This window comes from Cephus cinctus, unplaced genomic scaffold, assembly GCF_000341935.2.
Source record: "Cephus cinctus unplaced genomic scaffold, Ccin1 Ccin1_scaffold1111, whole genome shotgun sequence".
NCBI lineage: Eukaryota > Metazoa > Arthropoda > Insecta > Hymenoptera > Cephidae > Cephus > Cephus cinctus.
In genome coordinates this window covers 584-24,912 of record NW_014333620.1, presented here as the reverse complement: position 1 = coordinate 24,912, position 24,329 = coordinate 584, and the positions used below count along the sequence as shown (strand labels likewise).

Here is a 24,329-nt window from a genome sequence, read left to right as displayed (position 1 = left end):
GTAAATAAATTCAAAATACAAAAGCTTGCTTAGCCGGTAGTCAGAGGCCGGGAGACGCGCACGACACTAATTTACACGTCGATTTTCTAGCAAACTCAAGAGGAGGACTCGCTTTTCGACCGGGCGGCCCTCCACCTTCTCTCTGTCTCTCACTTCGCCCTCTGTTATCCTCCTGGCACAGCTACGCCGTCGCCACCACTGACTCCTCTTACGCCTCCGATAGGACCACTAGCACCACCAGCAACGCCCGATCTTTGGGGTAGAGATGAAGAGAGGCTGCGTGCAGACTCGTACTATGGAAACACGTAGCCCCGGGTCTATTCTACATTAGACCAGTTTGCCGAGTAATTGTTTAACTAGTATGAGCCATTTAATAGATTTAGTTGCCTGTTGCTAGATCGATACGTGAATTGAACTATTAATGAATTTAGTATTTAAAGAAAAGGGAATGTCATATGAAAATATTTTATTTTACTTTGAAGGTATTTATTTGGAAGTAATGAATTTATCTGTTATTAATGTAATTTCAAGGAAAATTGACATTCTGTTTTAATAGATTTTCTAAGTTTTTTTTTTTTTACTTAAAAAGTACACCCGCCAGACTTATTTTTGCCTTGGGTTAATTGGTGATGCGCCGCGAGAATCGTTAATTAAATTCTCCCTGACGATGACGCGACCGCTTGATCGAATTTACGCCTTAACTTTGTTTCTTATAGACCGATGCAAAAAAAGATCTACTCAGCAGAAGCTCAACGTTCTCAACGAGACAACATTGGACGTACAAAGTGAGGAGCTACAGTTTTTGTCAGATTTGGGAACGTTACGGTTTAAGAACTTCAAGACCCAGGGCTGCACATCCGACAGTCTGGTAAAGATACGACCCTGCTTTCACTCCCTCTCTCTCTCTCTCTCTCTCTCTCTCTCTCTCTCTCTCTCTCTCTCTCTTTCGAAAACGAGCTAGAGAAGGGAAACCAGAGTCTATCCAATAGGGATCCGTTGAATACACATGCGTCCTGATAATAAGAACAGCTGTTGCATCTATGCTATGCAACGATTTAGGATGCATTTCATATGCATTACACGGGCTAGCCAAGAAATGGCGAAAACATATGAATCCCCCTTAAACAGTCCCTAGAGTAGTCTGATGCTGTCGGTCCAGAAGGGAATATGAAATGTATCTGCATACTCTATCTAAATGCATAGCTCTATACCTACTCCTAATAGCAGTTTCCTTTGTTTTCAGCCAATCCGTGTCTAATTGCAAGTAGCTTCATTACATGTTCTTTGAAAATGGGTCCATTATCACAGCATCAGATAAAGAGCTGTTGCGAGTGGCATACATTAGTAACAGTAGAAACGTAAGTCGTGGAATTCTAAGAACAGAAAGATTTAATAATAAAATTAAAATTGTGCAACGACACATTAACGCAGGACGTTACCATTTGAAATTTTTTTCTTTTTCACGTGCAAAATATAATGTACATAAATACATATGTATACACGTATATAATATGCGTTCTCTGCGCTGAAGCTGAAGTCATTTCATACTGTTTTTCTCCTTTATCGCGTTCAACTCATAAAATACTTTTACGTGCTGCCTGACCGAGTTGTTTGCGTATCCGGAAAATATGCAAATTAAAATCGCTCTAGTTTCCCGGTTGGCAGAGCCCCTTTGGCTCCTAACTGAATATTCGAGGGCCCAGGGAGCCCTCCAAAGATAGGCAGAATGCCTACAACGTAGAACTCAAGGGATTTCTCCAGAGGACGAGTATCATATCGTTATATTATCTTCAGGAATTATTCCAATTAAATTACTTAGAATCCGAGGGTACAAGAGAAGCATCTTGATTAAAGTTATTAATTAAAAAAAAAGCAAATTAACTTTCATGCATTCGCACCAGCTGAGCCCTGGTTCGCTCCCGGTAATATAGTTTTCCTGTAGCGGGTACGAGAATAAACTATTTATGAATCATTCCCAGAATATAATTCTCCCCCATGCGACTCTCTCGTTCACTCTCGTAGACGTCATCAACTCCCGTAAGCTCCCTCGGCGTCGTCCCGACGTCTCGTTCTTTGTCTCTTTTGACGACGGTGCTCCGATATTCCAAGTGTTCCCAGGAGACGTCGAGCGTCCCTCTGCAAGTAAATTTCACTTGGAAATTCTCGAATAAAGACCAGAACGGACCTCTAACGACAGGCTAGACGTCGCGACGCCCCTGACAGCTCTAGTTCTTCCCTTGTATTGATCCTTTTATTCTATAATCAGAAGAAGATAACTCCAATAGAGTTTTTCCCTTTCTTGCCTTCCCTTGAACTCCAGAACCAGTCCAGTCGGTAAATTTTCTCGAGCTAACTTCTTTCTTTTCAACTGTCGGTAAGACAGATTTTTGTACGTAAGTGATAAAACCGTCCGAGCTTCACCCGGGATATCGATCGAATTCCGCTTCTCCACGAAAGCTTATTGGCTCATGCGCCTAGTCTCTCCATATAACTCATGTCAGTAGCACAGAGACACACTGCGGTATTTCGCGCATGCCGAGTCTCCTCTGCCTTCTCTGTTTCCTTCTTTCGCTCTTTCGATCTTCCCTGTCCCTCCCTTACCCTCGTCATACGTCTATCAGTCTGCCGGTCTGTCTGTATGACTGTTCGTCAGTCAGTCTGTCCCTGACGAAATGGGACTGCTGGGCGTCGAGTGAGTATTAATCAGCGGACGCAAACGGATATATTGTGAACGCCAACCCCATCGGCTCTAGGGAGCAAGTTGTCTTCGGTAGCTTTTTAAAGAAACAGTATACAAGAGAGCTTTGTTAAAATTTAATTATACACAGGAGACAGAAAGAGAGAGAGATAGTAAAGTAAAATTTGTATATAAGGTTAAAGTTGAAGTTTTATCGTTATTGGCATTGACAGTTCATCCCCTAATCAAAGGAACGATTAAAGATTGGATAATGTGTCTAATATCGAGACTTTGTCCACTTGTATCATCCAGCCCACCGGAACTCACGTGATTCACCATCGAGAATTGCAAATGTAACTGGCGGTGAAGGTGCAACGTGGAGAATGGCATCCTGGAGACCCCGAGACCCAGAGACCCAGAGACCCGGAGACCCAGAGAGCAGTCTCCGCCCTTGTTCGACAAGACTCGCACGCAAATACTATCTTCTCGGATTCGGTCTGCTACCCTCTCATCCCTCTTTCGAGTCTGCCAGTCCACGTGTGCGTTCGTGCACGCGCGTTATGGATCCGAATATTAAGCCATTCTCCTTTGGTGAAATCAGGGCATCTCGCTCGACAGGCACGATAGGGAGGTCGGCTGATCGTTAGGACTGTGCCCGCTTACAGTGAAAAAGAAAAGGGGAAAAGATAGATAAGAAGAAAGAAAAATGTATCGTGCATCGCAAGTGCATCTGCTATTAACCGTGAGTGTGGATTATCGCAATCAAGTACATTATAGATAGGAACATAGAAGAAGAGGGTTGACTTTTGTACGGTTCGCTGGCTGGATGGCTGGATTGCTAGCTAGCTGGAGGATATGCCAGGTTGACGGCTGGTGGTAGTCGAATATCGAGCGGCGCGTGGTAGTCAGGGCGCGTGCTCTGGAGCGGGTTTACTAGTGAAGGTGAGGGATAGAGGAAAAGAGACAAGGGGACAGAACGGTGGTGGGTGCAAGTGAGATAAAAGGATTGAGGATAGTCGAGTAAGGGGAGCACCGGTTGTACAAGGGGGTGCTTAGTTGCCCCAGTGTGCAGCGGGCGGGCATCGCGGCGGGGGCGCCGTTCAGCTGCTGCTGCTGCTGCTGCTGCTGCTGCTGCTGCTCCTGCTCCTGCTCCAGCACCTGTTCCTCCTGCTACTACTACTACTACTACTACTACTACTACTACTAATTCCAATACTACTATTGCTACCACTACTACTACTACTACTAGTGCTACAGCTACTGTTATTGTTACTACTGCGACGTAACAACGACGACGACGAGGACGGCGACTACTTGGACGATCAGGCCGACGACAACGACAACGACGGCCGGGACGTGTAAAAGAACTGTGCGAGCATCCAGTAGTTAAATAAAGTCGTGTGCCGTTAGAGGCTGCCTAGGAGAGAGGCAGCTCAGAGACCAGTGCCATAATCTCGTGGAGGAGATAACGACTCTAGGGTAAGATTAAGTGCGGGATAGAGAGAAGGTGACAGAGGCTGTGCGTGACAGAAGAGAAAGAAGAGTCAGAGCAAGAAGAACGTGGAGGAGGAAAAGATGAAGCAGAGAGGAAAATAAGTGGAGAGACCAGAGTCCTAGAGCGGCGGCATGCTCGCCCGGGGGCTGCTACTCGGGCTGCTGCTGGCAACCCCTCAGGGCTGGGCCCATCGTCCAGCCCCCAGCAACACCATTCTTCTCGTGTCAACGGGAACCAACAACAACAACATCACGGAGGATCCCAACAGTGGCCAGGAGGATGGTATCGACGTTGATAACAAAACTGCGTCCCCGGAGCAGCGACCGTTGTTCCCCAGGGACCTATTCGAACGAGAGCAACTAAGACGAGGTGCCGTGATACTACACGTACTCGGGGTTATTTATATGTTCGTCGCCCTGGCCATCGTTTGCGACGAGTTCTTCGTACCGTCTCTCGACGTGATCATCGAGAAGCTCGAGATCGCCGACGATGTTGCTGGCGCGACATTCATGGCCGCCGGCGGTTCCGCCCCGGAACTATTCACCTCGATTATCGGTGTCTTCGTTTCCTTCGACGACGTCGGCGTCGGTACCATCGTCGGTTCCGCTGTATTCAACATCCTCTTCGTGATCGGGATGTGCGCTATATTCTCGAGGACCGTACTGTCGCTCACGTGGTGGCCCCTCTTCAGGGACTGCACCTTCTACAGCGCCAGTCTTCTCACCCTCATATACTTCTTCAGCGACAACTACATATATTGGTACGAGGCTCTCGTCCTGTTTTGCTTCTATCTCGCCTACGTCAGCTTCATGAAGTGGAACCAGCCCATGGAGAAGCTCGTCAAGCGGATACTCTATAGGAATAAGGTCACCAGAGTCAGATCGACCGACCAGCTCATGCCCTTGGTGAGTCCTATGATACTCTTTACCCAGCCTATCCATCCTCGATCGACCACTTTGCTTCGTTAATTACATTTCTTGTATCTCACTCCAATTCATCTATACGTCCCACCACTCTATTCCTCCTACTCTCAATTTTCCAACCCTCTTCACTTCCCTCGAACTGCTTAACCCTCTGACCCCGTGACCCCCTTGCCATGGCACAACACCCCTCACCCACCCTACCCAACCTCCCTCTTCTCATACCAATTGACAATTAACTGCAGCATTGGATTTATTTTCTCTCTCTCCCCCTGTCCCCCCTCTTCCCCTTGCACCCTCGCTCTACCTTCCTATAAATCAGGATATTCGGTCAATGAATGCCTCGCCCTTAGGAAGTCGCCACTCGGCAGCAATCGGCAATGTTCGATTCTCCTCGCTACCTGGATAGAGCACGTATTGTCCACGTCCATCTCACCCCGTGCATTAACAGCTTTCAACCTTTTATTTTTCATCCTTCATCCTCACCCACCTCCCCACTTTGAACCGTCGACCTCAGCCCCCACCATTATCCTCGTTCTCTTCATTTCACTCATTCTTCACGCCAATCTACGTTAATATCACCGCCTTCGCAATTAGCATCCACCTAGTCTCCGTTCGATAACTGCCAGAAGATGAACGTGCTCGATAACCCAATCGTTCCATCCACAAATGACCAATAGATGAGGTTGCTCCGGAAGGTAGACTTATTTTAAATTATCATTAACGACTCTTTATCGATCTTCACAATTGTCTCTACCAATACTTTAAATCATACTAATATCAATCTGCTTACAGATTTATCCAACTTTCTTAGATACTCTTAAGTCTCAGGAGCTACGGCATTGCAGTGGCCCTCCGCCCATCGTCGAATCGATTCGGCGAGGGGCCCTTCCACGCTTAACCTCCTTCGACAATGCTAGGCATCACCACCACCACCACCACCACCAACATCACCTCCAGCACCACCACCACCTTCACATCTTCACAACTGCCCCGTTCTATTTTTCTTTTCTTTCATTATTAAAGCGGCCTACGTCGCAAACTCTGACTTGTCACACCGATACTCGGCGTCGTCGTCAACTTATTAACTAATATTTATACATAGACTATATCTTTTAAACTATCATGCTTTAACGAACTGACGTACAGCTGAATGTATCCAACAATATACTGTCACTCACTGCCACGAGGCTTATAACTTTTATAAATTTACCATGGCTTGACACGTTTGCGTTTGCTTCGCACGAATCTTCAGTCTCCGTTTCATCTTATTCCAAGGCTTTAGCGACTGTAAGATTATTTTGTTTAATTTTACAATTTAATTCAAACGAGAACCCGTCGAGTAAGATAGTAGCTAATGACCAAGAATAAGGTTATCCTTAGAATGTCGCAATGGATATATTCATACTGTTAAATCCATCAGTACCACTAGAAACTTGAAAATAATCGAATCAAGTATGCTTGAATTTATTTATTTACTCGATCGTTCGGATATTTCAAATTATGCTGAACTTCGTTCAGCTGGAATCACGTATACTGACAATGCGATTACGTCTTATTAAATCTTACCGCAGTTCAAGCATCTCACTGCAAACTCATTCATCCGTCACAGCTATTCGTCTTGTCTATATCTCTCCACGCTTCCTTCCTTTCCTTCTCCATCCTGTCTGCTCTATTATTTCAATAATTGTGTCAAACTGCTTGGCTCGGATGGGTGTAAGGCCGCTTTTCAATCGGGCGAATTGCTCCCGCGATTGGGTCACTGCTTTAATTGGTTTTACATGTCGTGTAGAAATACGAAATTAACAACCACGCTGTTCAAGGAATCGTTAACGAGACTTCGATTATTGGTAACACCAATTTTAACGGGTTTTTAAAACGATTTAATGGACTTTAAACAAGAGAAAGAGAATCGAGTAAAGAGTGTGTGAGAGAGAGAGAGAGAGAACTGCAAATATTAAACACACGTATAACGCACGCAGGCATGCACGCACGTGGCACTCACTCACGCCTTTAAAAATCCCTCCTCTCTGCTCTGCCGGCATTCCGCAATCCTTCGAAAATTACCTATAAATTATCACAGACACGATCCTTTGCCAGGAACAGAGCCCTTTTGCCGCCCTCTACCGAGTTTATTAAGAACACCCAGTCCTAACTAAATTAATCCACTCATAGATCAGACAGACGCGGAACTGTCGTGACTTTTTAACAAGCGACGAATCTCCTCCTCTCTGCCTTTCGAGTGTTCTCAAAATTTACCTCGAGCGTCCTTTGAACTCTGTCCCGGGTAATCCGTGTTGTGCGCAAGCGTCAGGCAAAGTCGTTTGAGGTTTACTGCCTTTAAATAGGGGTCGATTTTTAAACAGGACTTTATCAAATTCTCTCTCTCTCTCTCTCTCTCTCTCTCTCTCTCTCTCTCTCTCTCCTATCATTCCAATACAATTTTCTATTCCACACCTATGTATGTATATACCATATTCCACTTACCTACTGCAACCCAGTAATTTTACATGCCATTCTGTAACATACTATTCGGTTGATCCCATAAGTAATGTCATTGCTTAAGATTACTATACAAAAAGTGACAACACTTATGGGATGATCTGACGTACATTTCAAAATACCTATATATGTCTATGCTAATGTGAATAAGGCTCTGTCAATTATATTGCATATTATTTATAATTGTAGTCTTGTTACGAGCTCTCTCTCTCTCTCTCTCTCTCTCTCTCTCTCTCTCTCTCTCTCTCTCCCCCTCCCTTCCTCTCCCTCTCTCCCTCTCTTCCCTTCAATGTCGAATGTCATTGTAACTTGGTGTTTCTTGCTTGCAGCACCAGAGCGCTGCCCAGGCATTGGTGAGTTGCATGTCACTATCTGTCTCTCTCTCTCTCCCTCTCATTTGTATCTCATCACTCTGTCCGTATATCCTTGCCCTATTCCTTTTCTTTATTCATCCACTCGTTACAATGCTCCTTACCGTTCTGTTCCTTACATGTATATTCTACACGATATGTACTGCTGTGTATACACTGCTGATACGTACTGCCTGTGTAATTACTTAGGCCACGAGTTTCAAAACTAAAGAGCTTTCGATTACATCAACTCGCGTTAACTAGTCGAGCTTTTTTTTTGTTCCCACCTTGCCGAGATTTCGTATAACCGCTTGAAAACTCTTTTCTCGTAATCGGCACGGTTGTTCGGTTTCAATTATACGAGATTGCTAGGCGTCGCGGACGTCACGCGTTTCACGCTCTCGTGGCGCTTACGCTTTGTATTCACGTACAATAGTATTGTCACGACGTATTACGTATAATTGTTGGCAGAGTGATCGAGTGTCATTTGATAAGCATGATAACCGGGGACACTGAATATTTAAATGATATAATTGAGCGCGTACCTTTGCTATATACATTTATTACGATATATAGTATGACTTTTGTATGACTATTATATTATCCTTGTAATGTGTGGCAACTGGGTCGCATAGATAACCAGTAAACTCTCATATACTCCAAATCGTAGTTCCAGTTGTATCGTATCTGCAATCAGGTAGATTATTATTTATGAGAGACGCAAAGTATAAATCTAGTTGCCGGAAGACTTACGAGAAAGGAACTTGCACAATTTAGATACGTACTCCTGTATGCTAACCTGATTGTCGATTAGTCAGTAGCTCAGACAAAGCTGCTTATGCCTCTATTTCGGTCGCCCTTGGCTCAAAGCGCGAAACCCTGCGAGCACTTGGCTTCCCGTCGGCTCTTCCGTTTTCGCAAATTCCGTCAATCGGTCTGCATTCAGTCGGAGATCCCATGCGGAAGTCATCGTGCCATTGGTGCTATACCGACGTGTATAAACACATAGAAGAATATGCAGAGTATCAATGGGAAACAGTAAGAGATAGGGAAGCGAAAAAAAAGCGTAAGTAGGGACGACTGATGAAAAGTAGTAAGAATTACGTCGAGCAGGAAGGGATGAACATTTCGTAAAGTTTTAGCGGATCTTGTAGCATGGCCATTGGTAGTCCGAAGAAAAAAGGCTTGGGGGCTCAAAAGCTTGTAAATGCCGGCGTCTGCACACTCGTGACACTCGACCTAGAAAATAGTCGCGCTGGCATTATGAAATTTATAAGAACCGGAATAAGAACAAATATAAAGAACGTGTCAGCAGCTATCGACAGCTCCCGATATGGAACTTGGCACGGTACCCGAATCCTTGTGAACTTGGGCGATGTAGGGCTCGGTGCATGGTAAAAGATAGAAGACGCTGAGGATGCAAGTTCCTGGTGCCACTCGGCCCACGGCCATTTTCATCGTTATTGTCGTGGCACGTGAAGCCCGATAAATTTTGAAGTAAGCTCGAAGTCAGTGATCAGCCAGGTACTCCGCGTGAATGACTCTGTATATCAGTGCATGTGTAAATTGGCTTATGATTAAAAACATGTAAGAACCTCGGGATCGTTACTAAGAAAATTTAAATTATGTTTCAGCAGCATCCGAACGCGACCAACAGTAGCGAGACCAGTGTGGGCGGTGTATCAGGGGCGTGCGGCAGTAGCGGAGTACCCGCGGCCGCTGAGGCTGGCTGCAGTAGTAGCAGGGGTGGAAGTAGTAGCGGCCAGGCTGGCGAACACGGGACTCTCTCAGGTCCAGTTCATTCAACGAGGGAAAGCCACGCCAAATTCAGGCATGGCCTTCTACAGCTGATGATCCACACGATCGATCCTCTCCACGACGGTCAGTCCCGCGCCGGTATACCCTCAACAACACTCTATCACTCTTGCTTGGTCGCATGCGTGCTAGTTCAGTAGGGCTGCTTATAGCTGCTTACTGGCCTTAGGTTGCTGATCGACGTCTCACCGTAGCTCACCTATCTAACTGAGCTTGTATACATGCTTCTGGGGATTGTACGCTCACTTAGGATTCAGACTCGACGAAACTTTGGAGATCATCCGGTTCGAGTAGCTTCGCTGTACCTACTATGTTGCCGAACTTCATTTTGATAGCTGCAACGTACGTGATCAGGCTGACGTTTTAATTGACTCGAACGAGCTTAAAGGTCGAAGGTCTTTGTAAGAGAGCACGCGAGAACTCACGCTCGGCCGCACTTTTATATATGGGGTATGGAGACCTGACCGGCGTGTAAGCTCATGTACTCGACACCGACCTCTGGCCCGGATCAAATGAATTTACGGGCAGTTTTCAGTATATCCTGAGTATCAGCGAGTGGCGAGCGTATCGAGGAGACCCTGACCTAGAAAGCTCACATATTGATCGTTACTTGCGAATCCACGCTTGGAATATTTGCCCCTTTTATCCTTCCTTTTAAGAGTTCCACCTTTCTCCGTGTGTCCTTACGTCTCTTTGCACCTCCTTCCTTTTCATCTTCTTCACTTGGATACCATCCGTGGGCCTATGTATGCATACAATGACTCGACCTCATCCTGAAGGGCCCAGAGTCAATTCTCACAATGATATTTGTCTGATACGTGCAGCGCGTATAAGTAGTCACGTTATCTGGATTCTGATAAGAATATCAATTCTTTATATTACTCTGGAAATATGGGGACGTTCGTTCCACTTGGACTGGTACTCGTGTTAGAGAGAAAATTTAAGCCGAGCCTTTACCCCGACCTACTTCTCTTTTCTTTCCTTTTATATTCTCATTGTTTCCACCCTGTTCTGTAGTTCCAATTCATTCCCGATGGAAAGCCTGATCTTTCGCTGATAGGCTGATCCTCTATCTACTGGAAGTAGTGCACGCCTCTGCGTAGCCAGAAGACATTCATCATCCGTGCCGCCGGGTCCTATCTTGAAAGTAGTCTATGACTGTAAAGAAAGGCGTAGGCACATTAGTATTTTATTTATTTGGCTTTACGTACTCAAAGGCTTTCCAATAATATTATTAAATTTTCACATTACTTATAACTCAACAATTGTATAATCATCACTGTTCAAAGTTTGTCTGGTTCTTGTATACATATGTAACTGGTTATAAATTCTACCGTACCAATAAGCATAACATCCAACCTTCTCGTGCATGCCTTTAGATATAATATTATATACATACGTATGTACTACAGGGTAGTCCAGTAGTATTGAATCGAATGAAGTTAACTGACGTCCGTTTGATTTCTATGCCAGAACCACTTTCAGGTGGTGTAATACTTTCGAGTGACTCTGTATACGTAGACAAACTTTATGATAAAATGTAAACGATGAGCATGCTACTGGTATATACGAGTGCCAGGTCACGTGATGTAGTACTGATTAGAGGTAAAAGGTCGTGCGAAGGACCAACAGTAACTTCGACTACTGATAATTCCTTCGGGGCTGCTTTACATTTGGCAGGCAAGGTGGACGAGAAAGCGACGCAGCTACACGCGATAGCCTCATTGAAGGTTCTACTAGACGCCACGAACCCCCATAATGGCGCTGCAAGTTCAACAGCGGCACAATACTCAGGCTCCAAGGAGACTGCTCTACAGCTTCAGCAGGGCTCACAGTTTACCACCATGAGCTCCAGCACCACCGCCACTGTCACTGGTACAGGAATCGTCACCACCACCGCGACTAGTGCGATCAACAGCAATACCATCAACGTCACTGGCAACCCCAATGCTGGTAATGCCGCTGCTATTCAGGAACTTCCAAATGGTGGTATCAATTCCGGAATGGACGCCGGCCTTGAATCGGTAAATGGATGTATTGTATATAACTGTTATGCATAATATCTTTGTTCATAAAGTAGGTAAATATATATGGATAAATAGGAGAGGTTCTAAAATATTAAATGGATCGTCCACGGTACTGTGGACTAATTTGCAAAATGTCCACTATATGGATAGTACATACTTAATGCAAAGTGAGAGAAGAATTGTTCGCAAGTGGAAATTGGGAGCGCGCAACGGTGTCCGCCTTTTCCAGATATTACCTGGTTCCTGTAGCTCCGATAGGACAGGAGATCCAGCTCGCTTTGTTCCAAATGAGCGAAGAAGGCCTTTTCATTTTGAATGTGCCTTGAATCTGGGTCAATGCTGCCGAGGACGACGTCGGCACCACCATCTACCGTCGACGTGGCTACTCTGCCTTGCACTACCTTGCACTACCTTGCATTACGTTGTATCGGCTGATATTACCTCGGGTTACGTTGCATCTCTTTTTCTTTTTGTTCTCTGACGTGTAACGTCTACCCCTAGCGTTCCTTACTTTAACCCGTTACATTGTTGCAGAGCAGCGCGGTGAGGAAGAGGGAAACAAAAAATAATTTCATCCAGCCAAGTAATTAGTCAAGCTCCAGTATCAAACATATACCTGACAGTAGCGCCTGCTTAAATCTCCTCGGTTTTTGTTCATCGATGTCCATTGATCATCTCTCATTAGTATACGTGCCTACGTTTCACAATGATCCTGACACGTTTTATACCTTGGCTCTTCTTCGCGAAGACAAATTTCCTGAAGAACATATTTTGCTTTTCAGGGCGAGGAGGACGAGCTACCAGAGGCTCTGGACATGGGCTGGCCAAACAACAACAGAAAAAGGCTCACCTATGTACTTGTGGCGCCGATACTCTTTCCTCTCTGGTTGACACTACCAGATACGCGCACACCCAGAGGTAGACATTACTATAGCGATGAAGTTTCGAGTCTGATTGGGGCTTCTGAAAATTATACTTTTTTAATATTTTTGTTCTTATCACTGAAATGATAACTGTACTACCTTGGTGTGACGTTATTCTGTTTTCTTTGTCATTTTCAGGCAAGAAGTTCTTCGTCGTGACATTCTTAGGATCCATTTTCTGGATCGCTGGGTACTCGTACCTGATGGTCTGGTGGGCGAACGTCACGGCCCAGACGATTGATATCCCAGCGGAAGTGATGGGTCTGACATTCTTAGCAGCCGGAACAAGCATCCCCGATCTCATAACGAGCGTAATCGTCGCGCGAAAGGGATTCGGCGACATGGCAGTATCCAGTTCAGTGGGCAGTAACATATTCGACGTGACTGTTGGGTGAGTTGATAAGAATATATTCGAGTGAGAATTGACATTTCATTATAAAGAAAGAAAAAATAATTGATTTGTTCAATTTATAAAATAAAATTGAACAGACTTCCGGTACCGTGGCTTCTCTACGGCCTGATCTACGGTCGACCCGTCAAGGTGAGTTCCATGGGGATGGTCTGCAGCATAGCAATCCTCTTCTGCATGCTGCTCTTCGTCATCATCAGTATCGCCTGCTTCAAGTGGCGAATGAATAAGGGCCTCGGATTCACCATGTTCCTCCTGTACTTTGTCTTCGTTGCCGTATCGCTCATGTTCGAATACCAGTTGCTGGTGTGTCCCGTCTAGTCGAAAATCTCCAACCATATTAGAAAAGTCGAGAACGTTCAACTGCGTGACGATTACCTCGTCTTCGTTCCATCATGCACAACGACGCGCAATACCGTTTAACGTCTGTACATATTGTGTATACATCTCTTCGAACCTAGCCGACCGAAGTTAATTACTCGTTATTGTTAGATCCATCTTCAAGAAAAGAAAAAGAAAAGTATTGTCGCGTCTTGTCGGAGGATAATCGAACCTTCGTCGGACGCGACCACGTACCGCTCAGCCAGTCCCATTGGCAGACGAGAATGCTTGTGCGCATGCGCGAGGGTTTACGAACGCGCGCGCGCATGCGCACTGCCGTCTTCTCCCACGAGTTGCTGCGCCGTAAACGACACCGCCATTAGTCAAACGGTACTAGTGTACTCGAGAACCGCCCAGTAGCTGGACTTAAACGTTAGCGCGTCGCTTGTCGTTCGCATGAAGTTATTATTCTACGGATTATTATAGCTTTAAGCAGAATTCCGACCCCGTCGGGCGTCATACCTTGGACATATCACGAGGTCGACGCTGCGATCAGTCCGCGCATGTTACTGCTAGGTGATGTTGCGTTATCGTTATCGTTAACCGTTGTTACTTGAACACAGCGAGAGAGAGACTTTGATTGAAAGTGCGACTCGCCCTGTATCATATCATATATATACATATTACTTCAAGTTATTATTTACTATAAATAGTAGATACTATATATATATATAGGACACTAGTACCTAATGATACACGTGACACAAGAGACATACACACACACTCACACACGCATACTATTATTAAATACTATATACAAATATTATACATTACATACGGGATGTGTGTGCGTGCGTGTGTGATTGCGAGTGCGTTAGAAAGATTTAGCGGTCTCGATAAATATCGATTAATCCACATATCTCGATTGTCGTCGATCGGAGAGAAAGGAATGTCGAGGAAGAACGAGAGTGACATAGGCACCTTAATTACAGACACGATTAAACGAACGTTCCACGTTTAAACGAACATGCATCCACTTATACGAGAGTTGCGTGATCGATAGTCTGGAAGCGTTTAAATGCGGCCTAGCTTTTTATCGGGTAAACCAACAAGATGCGTTCCCATCGACTTGTACGATGAGCGATACTTAATGCAATGTAAAGGCTCCACGTGAGAAAGAATACCCGGCTTTTTTGGATGTCCCGAGTGGGACGTATTAGGGATGTCGTGAGCTATTCTTTATTTTTGTTTTCTATCCTGTCACTTCACCATCACCTAAAAACTTTACCTAACGACTCTTTCTCTGCCTCGACACTTCGTATCTCTTCCAGGGATACCTGTACCAGCATCTTGCTACCTCTGTCGTCGTCTGATAACATTTATACAGCGCCATCTCGCGTCGTGTCTTACGAAACACGACACGACCCTTTCGCTCTATTTCTAATGTATTTACTCCAGTTACTCCAATCGTTCTACTTCTCCAATTTTGATGTTCGTCATCAAGTGCACTGATTCTCCGATGGGACGATGGCACACGTAAGGGCGCACTCACAAGTAAAGCGCATATCTTTATGTCCTTCCAGTAACTTTTTATTCGCGGAGGAATTTCTCATTTGACTTTTCGTCGCCGGGTCCTACGGTGAAGACTCGGCCGATAATTTTTAATCACCATATCTAAGCGCCTATACTAGATTACTATATAGAATATAGAAGTACTTGCATATAGCGTTTGACAGACGCGTATACGTACCTTGATGTATATACGCGCTTCGATGAATACATGACATATTTACAGACACGCGCACACATACACATACGTGGACACATATGGGAACCATTGGTATATGAGAGAGAGAGAGAGAGAGAGAGAGAGAGAGAGAGAGAGAGAGAGGCGGGGATGGGGGAGAGAAAAGAGAGAGAGAGAGAGAGTGACAGTGAATTAAATTAGCAAATTATGCGCAATACGATCTTCCCGATGTTTAATCACGAAGATGAAGTTTATGAAGCGTCTGGAGTGATTAGGATGATGTATGAGTGAAGGAGAGAGAGAGGTATATGGGTAATGATGATTAAAAGAAACGAAAAATGATGGTAGAGGACAATGATGACATTTATGAATTAGACTTTAGTCAGGAATGATCTACTCGCGATCGAGCCATCGCTTTTAAGTGATCTCCAAGTAACGTTTACATATCTAGGATCTAGATGGACCGAGTCCGGGATCACGAATCTCGGATTCCCGTCGCGCTAACGAATCTTATGGGTTAGGGTGTTTTGGCAATTGGCTTAGTGAAATTTTAACGTGAAAGGTCAGAAAAATCGTGAAACCGGGTGAAATTATTAATTTTTATCAATTATTTCTATACATATCAATACATTTTTGGGAATCCGAGGAGACGTGCCCTACTCCCGTTCGTACTTTGTACTTTGTATTTTAGATAAACAAGTGTGTATATGCGCGTGTGTGCGTGAGAGCGAGAGAGAGGGAGAGAGAAGATGGATACAGAGAGACACAATGAAAAGTAGTGAGAGGTAAGATACGGAAGGGATGATAAAATGTCGTAGGAGACTGGAGTATGAATTAATTTGAAAAAAAAAAAATTAATAACCACGAAAAAAAAGAAATGTGCGATTCGCCCTTAAAGAGGTGCGAACAGATAAATTATTGTAGATACGCGAGAGCGACTATTATTATGTTGTTAGATCGTTGATAAATATCGGCGGCTCGCAGAGTCTGCCGATCCCCTTTTTGTATTCGTACGGTACGTGACTCTGCGCGTGAACCCCCCCTACGAGTCCCCTTTTGAGAAGGGCAAAAGAAATGAAGAGCGAAAGAAAAAATGATAATGAATCATAGAAAAAATAAGAAATTCATATCACTAGCGTGATAACCGTGTTTTTAAATTACTAGCCAATTTTTTACGTTCAGTCATACGTCTGGCGATCGAAGTTCGTAGAGACGATAATTATGACGTGGATGTTGACGATTTCTAAATAAGTATTTAAATATATTCATGTAACTCGAATATTTACATAGCGTCGATTCGTGTAACAATGCAGATTTGTTATCGACCACGTAATTCTCGTTTCATAATCAAATTGTTACACGCTGCTCGCAAGGCTAAGTCGATTATAGATATTTTAGAGGTTATGACGATACATTATCGTTAAAGGTGGCTTCACAATAAAACGCGTACTACGCTCATCACGTTATGTTTTCGTTGGTAAACCCATTTATTATTGACACGGTCTCTTATTCATTGTCTCGTTCGCTGTATGGATTACATTGGAGGGCTCAGGTTGACAACGACAAGACACGACGAACGCACATATCAGACAGAGAGAAAGAGTGAGAGAAAGAATGAAAGTGAGAGTGAGAGTGAAAAGAGAGAGGCGATGAAAACTTATATGATTAATGGGAAGAGAAGGAAAAAACAAATGAGTTAACGGTATTACTAGCGAAATAATAATTAAGGTCCTAGATAAACGTGTTTCTAGGTGCATTTATGCTCGCCGGTTAACCTACCACGTTATTATGCTCGTTGTTGTACATGGTACTTACATAACGTCAACCACGGCTGATGACCCTTCACATATTTGAGCTTTGGATAATCGTACAGATTTTTTTTGGTGAAAAAATAAAAGAACAAGGAAATTTTGCAATTATTCAAAGCTTGGATATATGATATATATATATATATATATATATATATATATATATATATATATATATATATATATATATATATATATATATATATATATATATATATATATATATATATATATATATATATATATATATATGTATACAGAAGGACAAGGATATATTTATGTTGAACCCATGTTGCACAATTCTTACTCCAGTACTTTTTTTTCTTTTTGAGTTTATCTCATGTCTTTCCTACCCATCCATCTTTTTCCTCTCTTTCCCCAGACCTTCTCTCTCTTTCTCTCTCTCTCTCTCTCTCTCTCTCTCTCTCTCTCTTATTCTACACTTTGATTAGTCTTGAAACCATGTTCCTGTCTCTTTGGCTCTTATCTTTTCTTCACTCTATCTCACTCTATCTTCTTGTATATGCTTGTTCTTGCCGATTGTCGACGGTCGCACGAGTTTAATTAGATGAAAAATTTGACTGTTTCACTCGCTCGTTTTATCTCATTAATTGTTAATATCGACGATGGTACGCTTGGACGACTGATAATGCAACAATTGTATACTGACATTGTATTAACGCAGAGATTCTCGGTTAGTCGTGCAATTAAGAAAATCGAGGAAAAAAAAGAGCAAACGAGGATTTTTATCAGACATGATGGCCTAATCGAATCCGCACATTGTCCACACAATAGTTATTGTATTCACTGTTTTATCGCTTGCGTATACCAAGCAAGAAACTAGATACTCAATCTGCATTCATTCCAGCAGCAAACAATAGGGTCTGTTGCGGCGCGTTAGAACGAAGAAATAACAACAAAAATACGATCAATCATACCTTCACGCTGATGCGATTGACTTTATACAATTGTATTCTATTGTATCGGTAAGAAACACGCGCACAATTTTTCCACGCATCTCCATGGACTCATGTAGTGACCGATCGTTGTTACACGTGTGTTGTTACGCGTACGCATGAACACGGAGAGGCACACCAATGAACCACGTATGCACGCATACATACAAAAGAGAGAAGCACAATTCGCTATGCTTTGAAAAAAACTAACTTCATACTCATACTGTCTTTAATCGATGAATTTTCGAGAAAAAAAAATTAGCTCTACGTAATATTTCTAGAAATTAGATTTTTAGAATTTTCGCTCAGGCAACGGAGCGAGAGACCGCGAGACGCGGGATTTGTTCTAAGAGAGGGCGGGGCCATGTAATGTTCAGAGATGCTGAAGTGCAGGGAGAGAGAGAGAGAGAGAGAGAGAAAAATATGTAACGAGAGAAGTATATATAAGATAATATGTAGGAGAGTACGGATGCGCGTGGAGTAGAGATAATGTTCAGAGATGCTGAAGTGCAGGGAGATGAATTTTCGAGAAAAAAAAATTAGCTCTACGTAATATTTCTAGAAATTAGATTTTTAGAATTTTCGCTCAGGCAACGGAGCGAGAGACCGCGAGACGCGGGATTTGTTCTAAGAGAGGGCGGGGCCATGTAATGTTCAGAGATGCTGAAGTGCAGGGAGAGAGAGAGAGAGAGAGAGAGAAAAATATGTAACGAGAGAAGTATATATAAGATAATATGTAGGAGAGTACGGATGCGCGTGGAGTAGAGAGTAGATAATATTGAGAAGAAGAAAGAAAGACAACGATATGGGTTATGTTTTCAACTTTTTTTTTTAAATTGTCCATGCTCGAGTGACTGACGTAGCTAGATATTGTCCTAATTACACTCTTTATCTTTTTCTTTTAGGGATGCTCTTCTCTTGTCTTTCTATATCCTTTAGCTTGAACTTGTTTCTCTCTTTTCCTCCCTGTCTTATCTGTCTCGACTCTATTTCCTCGTTGTCCACGTCAAAATCGACGTTCTCTCGCTCCTTGTCACCCACTCTCGATACGCGGTGGCCGCGGTAGCGGCTAAGTTGTCCGTTAATCGAGGCTGACAATGAGAATGCAAGAGAGACAACTCGGAGGTTTCGAACGCAGCCGCAGAAGAGAGTTGAACGATGATGAAAATTGAGAGAAAAGGTTAAAAATATAAAGAGAGAGAATCGGGCGGTATATCTCACGATCAAGAGAGAATAAATGCATTGTTCCGTACCAAGTACGGCTATAGAGCTACCAATTAAATAAATAATAGAGATTAAATTAATCACATATCTAATAACAAAAGCACGAACGATGAAGGCCTACATCGACCACCGTCTCTGAACTTCTGTAATCATATTCCTGGTTCCTTGTTCCGGATCCTGAACGTTTCCCTGTTTGACATTCTTGTTTCCCGGTTATCATGTTCACCTGGTTTTTCCCTGTCCCTTTACGCAGCACTGTTTAAACAATCTCCCTGACCAGTCCTACGAGGAAAAAACATATTGTAATCTATTGTAGATTGTTGTAGATAAATTATACGGTTAAACCATTGTTACTTTTTGTCGACAATATAAAATACACAGATATATATAAGTAATTATATTCAGTCACCCAAGATTACTCATTTCCTTTCCATTCTTTGTGATCTGATCCTTAGGGAGAATAATGCATCCAGAGATGTGTAGGGAGATTGTCAATGAGCTGATTTTCATGGTACAAGTTTTATTCCGGTGTCGACGCGCCACTCGGAGAAGCCTCGAACCAGTTTATGATTGGTTGACGTATACTTAGTTAGTTTCGAAATTTATTAAAAATATAAAATTGAGGCTAAATCAAAATCTCGCGAAATATACGGAATATATTCAAATCGAATAATTAATAAATAAAGTGTTTGGAATATTAACATAAATCAAGTTAGATATTAACACTTGGAAATCAGAAATCCTGGCTAAGAATATTCAGAAGTACTGGAAGTTGTCCAATATTAGGTGCGCGCGAATCGTCGCGCAGGACTGAGGGGAGCAACCGGGAAGTAGGGTGAGTGCTCAAGATTGTGCCCAGGATTCGGAGCGCTCATTCTTCCTCGAACCGATCACCTATATTAGTCTCTTCGAATCACCCCTCTTAACCATGTCCGACCTTCTTCTTTTTCTATATTTATTCCTTCTTTACTTCCTTATTTCTTTATCTTTCATTCTTTAGTTTCTTATTTATCTCTCTTCTTATTTCTTCTCTACTTTTGTACGTCTATTCATTACTTTTTTAATTCTGAACTTCTTTATCTCTATTTTTCTTTCTGTCTTCTCGTTTCACTCTATTCCCTCTCACTTTCCATTGTGCTTATCTTATTTGTTCTATTCCTTTGGTCTGGTCGAGTATATTCATTCGAGTAGTCATATAAGGGTAGTCACCCTGTTAGAGTAGATCAACATTATAGATCATGGTGTCGGGGGTCACCCTTCCGCCTCATCCGCTGAGCTTGCTCAGTGGGTCGGGCTCAAGTTGTGGCCGCAACAGGACCTTATGGCTCTTCCAACGGGGGCCTTGTACCTACTATGGTGGTTCGTGTAGTGAATTTAATCAGCGTCTACCTTCCGCGTCTTTAATATAATTTATTTTTACTAAAAACGTTTTTTAAAAAAAATTAAAAAAAAAAAATTCGTTTTACTAAAAACGCTCCAATATGTCATATATGGAAAGGAAAGAACGAATAGATTACTTTGGATGTGTGGTACTTCTGACAAGCATGAATTTTTCAAAAATTTTATTTATGGAATAATCAGGGTTTTTGAATAGTGTGTTGGTAGATGAGTTTTAAATAGGCGAATTGAAGTTATTATATTAATCCTGAGAGCAGATAAGCAAATACGTGAGTGTCCAGGGGAGGCTGCGTAAGGTTGCAGGTTTGCCAGGAAGTAGGTGAACGCAGTTCATGTAAAGACATGTGGATCAGGATAGAGCACTTATTCTTCTGATAACCGTTTTTGCAATCTATGATTTATTTAATTATATAAAATTATATACTGGAAGTTAGTAACATTTTATATGAACTTTATTAATAGTTTACTTCATCGATTCAACTTAATTTGAATTATTTTATTGCCACCAACGTCTCTGAAAAATTTAAACCTCTATCGACAGACCCTCCAAAAGTGAAGCAACATTTATAACATTCTCTGTACGCAATTTTCTTACAGTTGCTTGAGTATTCAAACTCTTGGCCGCTAGTTTTATTCGATTTTTCCACTCTTTCCCACCGCTTTGATTCATAGAGCACATAATGATCTCATTGATATCATTCTGAAGCGTATGAACTGTGATTGATTTGAAGATAGATTTTAAATTATTCATCACTTCGAGTCTTAGTGTTTTGTTTCGACTGACTAGATTCAGAATGAAAAGACCCTTGTCGGAGAGAGACTTAATTACTGTATTCAAAACAGAGAATTCTAGAAATTCTTTTGGTGGACAACTCATACCAAGGGTTGTATCTTTGCTATCTACGTCAAAGAGTATAGCGTCGAACTGCTTATCTTGATCTGCAGAATTATGCAGGAACTGTATACCGTCCATGATCTTTACTTTCATTCTATCATCTTGAATCAAACCAAAATATTCCACAGCAACTGATAACATTGCCTCATCGATATCTACAGCAGTGATGAATAGCTAAGAAAATAATAGTATGTTAGAATGATTTTATATTGAATATTTTCGTTAACTTTTAAATTCAATTTATGGTACCTTTGGAAAGCATTGATGTAGAAATGTACATAAACCACCACCACCTAATCCAATGATGGCGATGTGATTAGACTCCTCTAAATCAATGACTGCATTGACACCAACACTCATATAAACATGATGTTCACAAGCAAGAAAACCTGGATCGATTACTTTTTTCACTTTTCCTCTTCTAGATTTAGCTAAAATTAATTTTCAATTTATTATAATTTGTTTTAAAAATATTTTATCAAGAGTTAGTCCACTGTGAAAATTACATAGTTTTAATCTGGCTTCGCTTTGAGTGATAAACTGGTTGTTAAGAAAAACCAGGCGCCTATAGAGATGGCCACCATCTCCTTCAAATTCTTCAACTACAAATGGTCCGCTAATGTTGCTGCTCCCTTTATAGCAGACTGTTCGTTTTGAATCGTTCATGTCTAAAGACAAGTATGGAATTTTATTTTTGGCACAGAGACCTGCTGGTGCTAAATTGCGGATACTCTCTTCGATTTCCTCCTTGATCTCATCCCAAGTTCCAAAGGTATGCTCTTTTCTTAGAACAACTGTTGCCAGTCTATCCAACTGGGCAGTTTTCAACAGCTGTTGTCTACCTTGTTTGGTACTGAACACCCAATCTGATTCTCTATAGGCAAAGATACAGAGTGAAAAATATTTTGGAGTACCTGCGATAGTGGAATTTTGACTGTCATTAATCAAGATCTGAAATAAAATTTATCTCACCTTTCTTGCGGAACTATGAAAGCAGCATACGACTTGTTACTTCTGTTTAAGAGCTGATCTAATACATGAATTGTATATCGCGGATTCTTATCACCAAGTCGATACAAATCTAAAGACACCTCTCCTGCATCGGCCACAGATCCTTTATGAAGAGCAGAGCAAATAAAAGCAGAGTGCTGGGCTGCAGTTACGGCAGATATAATATGTTCTATCGAGCTAACTCGTTCAGGAGGACCATCCACCAGAGTGAGTTCCAGTACCTGTTGAAATTCCAAATGCTCTACAAAAATAAATTTTAACAAATACTCTTTGCAAATTATATAAATAGTAATGCTCTAACTAGAATTCTTGGAATTACATACCGGTTGAGGTAACTTTGTAAACTTTGTTGCAATGACAATGAACACTGGCAATGAACTAGTGTCATTTTCTCGAGCTTGGATTTCGGCTTCATGACAACGTGATACTCGGAACATAAATCCAGCTGATGGAAAATAGGAAACCAACTTTTTGAGAATATGTTCTTGCAATAATGAGATACAGATATACCGTCCACCATTGCGTAAGACCCTAGTAATTTCCTACGGAAACATTGAATCATATTGCTTAATGATATAAAACAGTTGAGATTTACTAATACACAATTATAATCATCTTACAGAGAAGTACTTGTCAATTGTGGAAATGGTGTCTTCACTACTATCCGACATCAAAGCATCAAGGGTACCTTTGTCAAGGACAACACTAAACTTATCATCAGCATAGGTCATCTCTGTAGCATCCATGCGTTCGTATATTAAATCTGGACGACGAGTTCTGTTCATATCCAACATTTGTTTAATCACAACTTGAGAAATGTCAATATTTGTAATGTTTCTGAAACCAAACAATATAATATAACACTATTAAAGAATGATATTAAGAACGGTATTCAGTATTAATTAAACATACCTGTAACCAACATCGTACAGAACCATACTCAACGTAGAATTACCACATCCTACTACCAATATATCATCCTTTAATTTAACATATTTATGCATGTGACCGCTAAGCTCCGGATATTCACCATACCTAAAAGAATCATAAATATCATTAAATTGGTTATTCTTAATCGTTGCAAAGATTCAACTAAATAAAATTATGCTACCAATCGAAACTCTTCTTCCCACGCTTCTTGAAAAATGAATCCCAATAATCTGCATGACTGAACTCTTCGTGGGATTGCGGTAAAAGATTCATTGTTTTTAAATTATTATGAATTATACCATGCCTTCCTCAAAATTATCACCGTGAATGCTTTAAAACGACTACCGACATTCATGCTTGATATACATCGTGCGTATACTTCTTCGATACAAAGATGAGTAGGGAGATGCACAACGCTACGGTTTTAGGCAATACCAAAAACATGGCGTTAAATCGGAACGGCAAGTCCGGGAGTAAGATTTTGTGATCATTGTCTCCGTCGATAATACATCCCGTCGTAGCTGAGCGCTAAACGTGAACACGAACGTATAGATTGGCGGGCAGAGGTTCTCCGCTACTCACCGTCGGTCCTAAAGAAACCCTCAGAACGAGACCGGCAGTGATAGAACTTCTCAGTCGACTCTAAAAAAAGTTTCTGAACGTACCCCAAGGAGTCTGGTTTTCCGAGTTCTTCCGTCAAGTATGACTGACGTGATTATAATTCATCGTAAGTACTGCAAAGAATATTGGATCCTTCTTAGATACATTCAAGAAACAAGAGACACGACGATTGTTAGCAGCAGTTGCAGAAAGTTGTGAAACAAATCCTAAAACGGTAGCAGTGAGCCAGAGATAAGTAGGGAGATTTCAACTGGCATCACCTAACATTACATTCTCAAGCATCTTCAAATAACTAATCAA

At 42.1% G+C, this 24,329-nt stretch overlaps 2 protein-coding genes across 9 annotated transcripts; one reads left to right on the top strand and one right to left on the bottom strand.

The window, feature by feature from the left end:
- Positions 1–128: 128 nt before the first annotated feature.
- LOC107272163 (sodium/potassium/calcium exchanger Nckx30C) lies at positions 129–16,970 on the top strand. Of its 8 annotated transcripts, none has more exons than XM_015749027.2 (9): positions 129–259; positions 717–868; positions 2,990–5,077; positions 7,924–7,947; positions 9,579–9,840; positions 11,440–11,783; positions 12,569–12,704; positions 12,848–13,100; positions 13,199–16,970. In XM_015749027.2, the coding sequence occupies exons 3-9, from the start codon at positions 4,304–4,306 to the stop codon at positions 13,437–13,439; spliced, it is 2,034 nt and encodes a 677-aa protein (XP_015604513.1). In that variant the 5' UTR covers positions 129–259; positions 717–868; positions 2,990–4,303; the 3' UTR covers positions 13,440–16,970. The 8 variants fall into 8 exon arrangements, with proteins under 8 accessions (XP_015604513.1, XP_015604516.1, XP_015604518.1 ...); XM_015749030.2 differs by having other exon boundaries at positions 214–344; positions 9,582–9,840; XM_015749032.2 differs by having other exon boundaries at positions 214–344; positions 9,579–9,825.
- A 3,977-nt stretch (positions 16,971–20,947) lies between these two features.
- LOC107272173 (methyltransferase-like protein 13) lies at positions 20,948–23,821 on the bottom strand. The gene is made up of 8 exons (XM_015749051.2): positions 23,590–23,821; positions 23,391–23,513; positions 23,099–23,315; positions 22,802–23,020; positions 22,440–22,699; positions 21,974–22,341; positions 21,717–21,898; positions 20,948–21,641 (listed from the first exon to the last, which is right to left on the bottom strand). Exons 1-8 carry the CDS (start codon positions 23,679–23,681, stop codon positions 21,096–21,098), a joined length of 2,007 nt encoding a protein of 668 aa, XP_015604537.1. The 5' UTR covers positions 23,682–23,821; the 3' UTR covers positions 20,948–21,095.
- Between the last annotated feature and the right edge of the window lie 508 nt (positions 23,822–24,329).

Excerpts from the sequence above, each read along its gene's own strand:
- LOC107272163 (XM_015749027.2), top strand. The coding sequence starts at position 4,304 with ATGCTCGCCCGGGGGCTGCTACTCGGGCTGCTGCTGGCAACCCCTCAG. Across the intron at positions 7,948-9,578 it reads AGAGCGCTGCCCAGGCATTG|CAGCATCCGAACGCGACCAA; the intron begins GTGAGTTGCATG and ends ATTATGTTTCAG. Across the intron at positions 12,705-12,847 it reads AGATACGCGCACACCCAGAG|GCAAGAAGTTCTTCGTCGTG; the intron begins GTAGACATTACT and ends TGTCATTTTCAG.
- LOC107272173 (XM_015749051.2), bottom strand. The coding sequence starts at position 23,681 with ATGAATCTTTTACCGCAATCCCACGAAGAGTTCAGTCATGCAGATTAT. Across the intron at positions 23,316-23,390 it reads CTGTACGATGTTGGTTACAG|AAACATTACAAATATTGACA; the intron begins GTATGTTTAATT and ends GTTTGGTTTCAG. Across the intron at positions 23,021-23,098 it reads CAATTGACAAGTACTTCTCT|GAAATTACTAGGGTCTTACG; the intron begins GTAAGATGATTA and ends ATGTTTCCGTAG.